This window comes from Perkinsus marinus, assembly GCF_000006405.1.
Source record: "Perkinsus marinus ATCC 50983 genomic scaffold scf_1104296958686, whole genome shotgun sequence".
NCBI lineage: Eukaryota > Perkinsozoa > Perkinsida > Perkinsidae > Perkinsus > Perkinsus marinus.
In genome coordinates, this window is record NW_003206671.1 from 46201 (window position 1) to 55127 (window position 8927).

Genomic DNA, 8927 nt, shown 5'->3' on the forward strand with positions numbered 1-8927 from the left:
TAGATGCTGATATAGGCTCACGTTGATCGACGCACTGGTGAGAGTACGAACGACGTACTCGGATGACATGAATACCTCAATGCAAGCATAATAAGAGCTCCAGTGATGGCTGAATGCTGAGGCCAATGAGCTCGCGGGTCCAGTTGATTCGCCACCCGAGCACTATCATCTACTTGCACCTGATTTTCACCACAGTCGGAAGCCAAGTACTAGTAGAAGCACTCACATTCTGAAAGTTGTAAAGTATCTGTCCCGTTGAGGGATCCTGAACTGCAGGGGGCCGAGCCGTCAAGAGCTCAATCAATACCATGCCGAAGCTAAGACAAGACGATATAATCCTTCTCTATCGAATAACACTATCAGTGTAAACCAAATCAATCGAGCATGCGTTGTACAGCGAACTTGCGATTCAGCACAAATAACGAACATCTACTGGTCATCCCCAATGGGTTGCGTGAACGCGTCGGGCATAGACGAGCTTATTGCCAGAAAGTTCTCAACGAAGGGACTTTCAAGAGACTTTCAATGTACTCTGACCGCACCAAAAGATGCGATGACGACGAGTACACATCCATTACAGCTTCGGCAGTAAATGGTAAAGTGGTTGTACCTGCCTACCTGTAGACTTCGGTCTTCTCAGTTACCACCGAGGTGTTGATGTACGCTGGATCAGCGTAGCCGATAGTTCCTAATATGGGATTGACTCCGTCAATACCAAGCCATCGAGCTACCTGAGCACTGCTGGACCTTGAAGTGGCCCAGTGAGCGATGCTCGGCGAGACACGCAAGACCGAAGTCTGCAACCTTGGCTGAGCCGTTCCTATCGAGGAGGATGTTCTGGGTCTGAGGGTGAAACGTCGATAGTGCACAGTACACGAACCGATTTCTTTCACCGATTATTCGATCACTCCAAGGGTAAATTCATCGAGATTAATATACAGTCTTACCTTGATGTCCCGATGAAAGACCCGCGGTGTTGCGTTGTGTAGATGACTTAGTCCTAAGGCAGCATCCAAGGCGACGTTGAGCCGCTGATACCAGTTGAACGAGGGGTGACCAGAAGGTTGTAGGCGACTTGATACATCACCTGATAATAGACAGCAATTAAGGATGATCTAACCTTATATGTTCACTGCAAAACGAAGTCATACACGACACTCGATATACACGCGTTCGAATAAGCAGCCCGGCCCAATATTGGTAATGACAGAACTGACTGATTAATGACTCACCGCCAGAGAGAAGCTCGTAGACGAGACACCGTTCATGGCCGTTCCGGGCAAATCCCATCAGAATGACTAGGTTGGCGTGTCGGAACTTAGACAGAACCTGAATCAGAGAGGATACCACAGAGTCGAGGATACCACTGGGATCGTTGCCTACTTTAACCTCCTCTTTGAAACCTGACTCCTTCGGCGCTTGCAGCACCTTGACTGCAACCTAACACCAGAGGGCATAGGCAGCGGAAGTGTACTCTAGATATGATACCTCAGTGCCGTCTTTGAGTTGGCCACGGTAAACACATCCGTAGGTACCAGTACCTGCAAAGACCAATGGCAGTTTTCGAGATGGAGGGTGGATCCGGAGTCCCTACCGAGGACGTTGTCTTGAGAAAAGTTATTGGTCGCCCGCCGCAGTTCCTCGTAAGGATACTCAAGTGAGATGAAATTCAAGTTTGCATCCGTTGGGGCAGCGTGATTAGGACGCATTGATGCTGTTATGTCAAATGCCGACAACTGAATGCCAACAATCCGCCTCGGACCTCGCCATATACCGAATAAGCCGAATAGAATAGCCCGTTACGGCCTTGGTTATAATAGAGACACTCCTATTTGACTAACTTGACGCAACACTAATTAACGACTGTTCCTCATACGTACCAGATAGCTTCAAATGGATAAGCATACAAGTGGCACTCAAGTTAGAATTCTCGATAAGAACTACGGGCTGCATAACCAGATTGGATCGATCCTTACCTAGTAGGAACTATCGGGGAATTTGTCACAACTAGTGGCTAAGTAAAAGTTTAGACCATCTACCAGTTGAGGCCATCTCCTAGGCAATGGAAGTGTCGAGTATCGCTGATTGCTGGCAGCAATCCCCCAATGTCATCACCTCGATACTATTGACAGTAAAGTAGTGATCGAATAGAACACGTAAGCTGTGCTGTCGCTGCAACACCGCCTACAACATGGTCATTCGATCAAGAAACCTTCCTGATGCGAGGACGGAAAACGCATTATGGCAACAAGTTGTCGAGCGAGTAGCACGGGACGTGCCCATATCCTTGTACAAGGAATCAATCCACACCGACCTATTGGCGATGTGAACGTGCTACACTCTAGTGTTAACTCCGTTGATCCCTTTAAAACGGACTCTCCAGCTCAATTAAGTTAAACAGGGCGAGCGCGGTCACAATGACGCGGTTGCGCCGTTGCGGACACTTGGAAGCATTGTCGTCGGTCGTAAATACCCAGCATTGACAAGAGGTGTTCAAGCCTTGAACTTCAAGGTCTTCGTAACTTGTGAAGGGAGATCGACACAGTAGCCGGGCTCTCCGGATGGTGCTGATGCTGAATTTTATGGAGATAGTCTATCCTGAAACTTGAGGAACGGATGTTTATCACTCTCCAGCTGTGACTATGGTAAGTCGGTGAACTCCGGTGAGCAGAGAAGTTCCTTCGTTGAGGAGGGTGGCAGGTACGTGTGCTCTGAGGTACGTTGGGATGGGGTACGACTCGTACCGTACGAGTGTTGGCCCCGCGATCATGATCGCAAACTAGTTCCTTGTCCAAGAATTGAAGTTGAAGTACTTTGGGTGCCGCATGGCATCGCGAGTTGAAGCCATTCCAGAAACTGTTTTGGAGACCACCGGTTCTACTGTAGTGATTATCGCATATATAGACCCGCTGAGATCGTACCGTTAGGAGCAGGCCAACTCCCCTTGGTTAATTCTTTCAAATTTGCGCCATCAAAGTAGGTTTCGCCAGTTTTTCGGCCAATCTGTATATAGCGGATATTGCCTGGCTCGAACGGTAACTATATGTGAGTGAAAATGTTGAAGCGTGCCAACAGGTATTTGAACCCGGGTTTACTTTCGTGGAGATTCATCCTCGCTTGCTAACAATAGGATCGTTATTAGTTGAAATGCAATTCCAATGGGAGCGGTGCCGATATGTCTAGGATTCCATTTTTGTTGTCTATTTCGCGCTTGGTTCCAGTTGTCAATTCATGGGTATTGTCATTGCCTCTCGGTCGCATATCCCAACTTCAGCACTATCCGATCCCCGGAGGCCTCCTCCAAAAGAGGATATCATGTGAACGGTAGATCGATGCCTCGTGTCGATCCTTAGATGGCCACAGCCTAGCTATCCACTGAGGAATAGTATTGTGCCTCTCAGTCTCATTCTCTCTCAAGGGTCCATTTCTGTTCATTGTCACGGCATTGCAGTAGCAGGGTGCTTCTATGAGAGAAAAGTATGCTTCACCCTCGGTTGACTAATAAAGTGATAGTACTTTTTGATTGTCTTATTCGGCATGGGCAACCGCTCCGAGCAACCCAGATCTCCCCGAGAATATCTGAGACGCCTCATCGGCTTCCTTTATCGTGTGCGAAATGAGCTGCTATTGTATCTTCAAATCGGCCTCGTTATGATAATAGCGAGTTGGCTGGGTCCAGCAAACCGTCCACTTGGTAGTCCCGGGGTCTTCACTCAGCACAAGGGAGTGTCTTGATGTTCTTGTCTCTGCAACACTCAGGGCGTGTATTGATGGTGATCCTCGCGTCTGTACTCTTCGTGGGGACGGGCTCGCTGAGCCTCGGCACGAAGCATCCCGACAGTAGTCTCAGACGAAGCAGAATGATGCACCTATTGGTGAGTCTGGAGCGAGCGGGACGGGTGGTTGTGGATAACCTCCTCGAGGAACCCTCGTTTGGTGGGTCTACAGTAATCGTATGTAGTTCGAGGCGACATCACTGCGACCGATTTATAACGAAAACGATTCTGAGAAGGAGAGAGTACTCCTTGTTGTTGACCTCGTGAATAGACCAATGCTAGTTTTCGAAATGGAGAGTGGATTCGAGGTCCCTACCGAGGACGTTGTCTTGAGAAAAGTTATTGGTCGCCCGCCGCAGTTCCTCGTAAGGATACTCAAGTGAGATGAAACTCAAGTTTGCATCCGTTGGGGCAGCGTGATTAGGACGCATTGATGCTGCTATGTCAAATGCCGACAACTGAATGCCAATAATCCGCCTCGTACCTCGCCATATACCGAACGAGCCGAATGAAATCGCTCGTTACGGCGTTGGCTATAATAGAGACACTCCTACTTGACTAACTTGACGCAACACTAATGAACGACTGTTCCTCATACGAACCAGAAAGCTTCAAATGGATAAGCATACAAGTGACACTCAAGCTGGAATTCTCAATAAGAACTACGGGCTGCATAACCAGATTGGATAAATCCTTACCTAGTAGGAAGTATCGGGGGATTGGTCACAACTAGTGGCTAAGTGAAGGTATAGACCATCTACCAGCCAGGCAATGGAAGCGTCGAGTATCGCTGATTGCTGGCAGCAATCCCCCAATTTCATCACCTCGATACTATTGACACTATAGTAGTGATTGAATAGAACACGTAAGCTGTGCTGCCGCTGCAACACCGGCTGCAACATGGCCATTCAAGGAACCTTTCTGATGCGTGGACGGGAAACGCATTTTGGCAACAAGTTGTCGAGTGAGTAGCACGGGACGTGCTCATATCCTTGTACCAGAAATCAATCTACACCGATCTATTGGCGATGTGGACATTGCTGCACTCTGTTGTTAGCTCCGTTGATCCTTTTATGCGAGGTTGATAGTGGGAAAAATACAGCCGTAGGTCGTATTGAGCCCTATCTATCAACCGGTCAGAATCCATCGAGATCTGGCTCATCGGGGAACTACTTTTCCCCGATCCTCGTGGGACAACAAATTGTGCCACACGTTGATATCCTTCGCACGCCCAACGAAACGCTCGGATTCGTCTCAGTTATAACAAGTCCGAGACGCCATTTGGCTAGTTCGGCCTCTCGAGACTTGTTTTCTTTCCCCATCCCAGACCCGCCCGGGACATTTCTCCTCTCATGCCCTATCTTTCACTTGACAATGCTCCGGCTAACCGTCAGCCAGCGAATCGCTGGCAGCGATCATCAAGTCAGATATCCATATTCTAGTATCGTGCTTCCAGCCGCCACTACCATTGTGTGGAAGCTGTGGCCACCACGACCAATAGCCCATAAGGCTGCATCAGGCCAGCAGCCTCGGTTGGAAGCATGCAAGACGCTCCCAGCTCATCACAGTCCTCTTTTCGTGACCGTCACGGCCAATTATGAAGATGCTTGTCGAGCCAGCCACGACAATGCATCAGCATCGGCCGCATACTTACGAGCTGTGACTGGCTCCTACAGCTGTGGTCTGGTGGACGAGATACTGACTCTTGCACAAAGTCTCCGTCATGTCCGCCGAGCGAGTTCGGCAAGCACCGAACCACAGCTCAATGGGTATACTCGTTCGACAGACGATGTTCTCGAATGGATAAGGGAGCTAGCCCTCAACCCATTCAGCCGTAACCTTCGCGGGTTCGACACCTCGTGCCGTCGACAAAACTGCTACGGTTGCGGTCTGTCCGCCTCTCTCTCACCCTTCGTCTGGACAGCCCGTGATCTCGTAGTGGATTTTGAATCTCACTATCTAGCTCAATTATGATGAACAGGGCGAGCGCGGTCACAATGACGCGGTTGCGCCGCGCCGGGGCACCAGGTTAACAAACGCGACAAGAGTGCGCTCAACATATATTTTCTTAAATTCACATACATCATTCTTGGTCAGTTACCATCACTGTCTACCTTTCGACCCCACAGATCTCGTTAACATTGTCTTATAAGTTATAACACTAACCAAAGCTTCACTATTCGGAGTAGGCCAAATACGACAGCGTCCTGCTAGCCGTGTCCCGAAAGTTTAAATGATTAGGGATTAACGCAAAGTACAAGACTTTGTGGAAGCTTATTTAACAGAATAAATGAATGTATAAAGGCCCCTAGCGCTAAGATTCGCTTAGGGCTAATCTATGTCATTTGTGTCTAAACAAGGGACGAAAAGACACAATGCACAACAACTCCTTTTGCATGAAAATGGATGACAATCATCATAGTCATCATACTCCGGGGGCAGCTTGCAATAACTGGAAACCATCACTATATAGGTCTTTTACAACCTTACTAACATCCTCAGGTAGATGGGTTGATAACAGTGATGGGTTTAAATTAGGAGGAACATTAAATGTATAAATCAAAGAGGTAGAATTTTTCTCAACACTGAGAAGATCATTGCCAGTATTAACAATAGCCTTACCATCGGAATCAACTCGTTCAATGATACCGATAGTATGAGTGATATGAGGAGCTGCACCAGCCTCATCTATATAAACATACAGAAGACCACGACCTGCCATAGAAGGGTTGAGCTCGTTCGTGAGAGAAATACACGAATTCGAGACAACGCATACATCAAGGTGCTCCATTTGAGTCCAATCACAGGGTCGAGAACATGATGATCCCATGTCTTCACAACAGAACACATCTAGAGATGCTGCTTTTTCCGCCAACTCCTTACTCGTCATTCTCCATTTAGAGCATCGAGTGCATTCCACCCAGTGAGACAAAGTTGATAGATCTGCATTGTCAGCTACTCGATGTAGGCCATCTTGTTCACCAGTGGGCAAAGATCTACAAAGTTTTAAATTGATCACAGATTCATAACTTTGTACTTGATGATCATTTTCCAACATAAGTAAAACCTTACTTGAACCAATCTTCTTCATTACAATCCAAGGCCCATCCCATGAAGTTGAGAGCTTGAACCCTCGAGGTCGCCACCTGAACACAGCATCTCCTTCACAAAATTCTCGATGCTGATTGATATCACGAATAACTCGCTCAAAGGAGGCGTTCCTTTTCACAGACCAAATATCTTTATACATCTTGAACTGAAGTACCTTCTTCCTCTGTATCAAGTCAATCACATCCTTCGTTGGAGTCAAGTCCAACAATGGGAGGAAGTGAAGCTTCTGAGCATAGTCTGTTTCATCAACATCATGGAGCCGTCTTGCAGAATATCCTCGCACTAAATCCAGGGGACACAAATCAATCTCATCGTCATAAGGAAGAGTGTTATGAAGATGAACCGCAAGTGGGAGGTATTTGGCCCAAGAACCTACATCTTCACCCTTAGCAGCTAAAGCTCCTCGTACAAAGTCAGCAATAGTACCATGAACTCGTTCAAAATAACCTGAATGACCGGCATTATAAGCAGGGTTTATAACATGCACAACTTTGTAAGGCTGAGAGGCTAAGAACACCTTGAAGGATTTAGATAAGAATCCTTTCTCTCTGTCACTGACCAATACCCGTGGAACAGCTTCAGCTTCAAACACATGCTTAACTGCTGATATTAGTGTAGATGAAAGCCTATTGGGTATAGGAACAGCTCTGGTGACTTTAGTAACCGCACACGTTGCCGAAAGATAATATCGACAGGAAGAGTCATCATCTTGTACAGGGCAGTAAGGACCACAAATGTCTATACAAACAACTTCCCATGGTTCCAAATTTGACTGTCACAAAGGAGCACTACCTATTGCTTTGCGAGCTCCTGCATCTCTTCGCATTTTATCACAAATGAGACATTGCTGATTGAACTGCTTGCATTGACCCTTCAGACCTCTGAACACGAACTTAGCGGTAAGTCTCCTCAAGTTTTGAGCAATGCCTCCATGAACATGATACCTTCGAACCAAGTAGTCCTGTAGTTGATGATCAGACTCGGGTATTACTATCCTTTCACCACCAACATCAACAACTTGCTCATCCTGATCAGTAGTCCAGAGTAACGTACGTCTACATAACAATTTGTTACTCTGACCGATACACAAACCCCGATTTTCGGGTTTCTGCAGAGTAGCACCCTTCTTCACCTTCTCATATAATCCACAAATAGTCGGATCCGCCTTTTGAGCCGTTGCTACTGTAGACGTCACATCAATAGACCTTGCATCGAACTTAAAATTTTGTTCTTCAGCAAGTTGGACTCCAATAGCCAGGGTTTGTCCATTGGGAAAATGGGAAAAGTTTCCCTTGGGAAGTTTCCCACTTTCCCGTTCCCGGAAAAACTGCCAGTTTTTCCCTTGGGAAAAATGCGAAAACACCTCGTTTTTCTCTCCCTTAGCAGTGTAAACTACGGGTCATACTCATAAAGCGATCATGTTTATTTCAGTGTCCTTAAATGTCCATAGTAAAGTGCAAAAGCAGTGTTCTAGCCGTGTGAGCGATTTTTCCCACCCTGGGCGCGCGCTTCTCCACAAGTCTCTCTATAGCGCGCTTATCATCGAACATTACTCTCACGAAATCTGACTCAGTTTTAGTTATCCAACGGTTTGGGAGTCCAAAACTTCGATATATACGATTTCAGTGTTGAGTTGGGACCTCGTCGAGGTCCCTAACGCAGATAATCAATGCCCTGAATCTTCACTCAAAAACTTCGAGATTAGTTAGGATAAGGATCTCATCATACGTATAGACTATCCACTGATTATTTGAATAAACCTCTGTAAATAGCTAATTGTAATGAAAAGCGCGCGCCACACCAATCGATTGATAGTAATAATTGGAACAATTAGTGAGAAATCGTATCTAGGGTAAGTACGACATGGCCGCTGCCCTTGAAGACCACGAGAGCAGCATTAGGATAAGGACACTCTGTTCTATGACAATAGACAGCAACGGGTAGCAAGTTCTATGGTATTTGTCACTATTGATCGCCATTTCTGTAAGTGTACATGTACCCTGGTGTGTACCAGTTGTAACTATTGATATGACAATTTCT

At 46.7% G+C, this 8927-nt stretch overlaps 1 protein-coding gene across 1 annotated transcript in view; it reads right to left on the reverse strand.

The window, feature by feature from the left end:
- Pmar_PMAR028144 (serine-threonine protein kinase, plant-type, putative) overlaps positions 1-4207 on the reverse strand; it is a gene marked incomplete at both ends in the record, with an annotated part of 4479 nt that extends 272 nt beyond the window's left edge. Inside the window, 9 exons of the mRNA XM_002774097.1 lie at positions 22-75; positions 227-317; positions 619-688; positions 732-843; positions 948-1087; positions 1233-1329; positions 1384-1440; positions 1489-1541; positions 4093-4207. Of these exons, the coding sequence (XP_002774143.1) occupies positions 22-75; positions 227-317; positions 619-688; positions 732-843; positions 948-1087; positions 1233-1329; positions 1384-1440; positions 1489-1541; positions 4093-4207 (789 nt within the window). The remainder of the gene's footprint in view (positions 1-21; positions 76-226; positions 318-618; positions 689-731; positions 844-947; positions 1088-1232; positions 1330-1383; positions 1441-1488; positions 1542-4092) is intronic.
- Positions 4208-8927: the final 4720 nt, after the last annotated feature.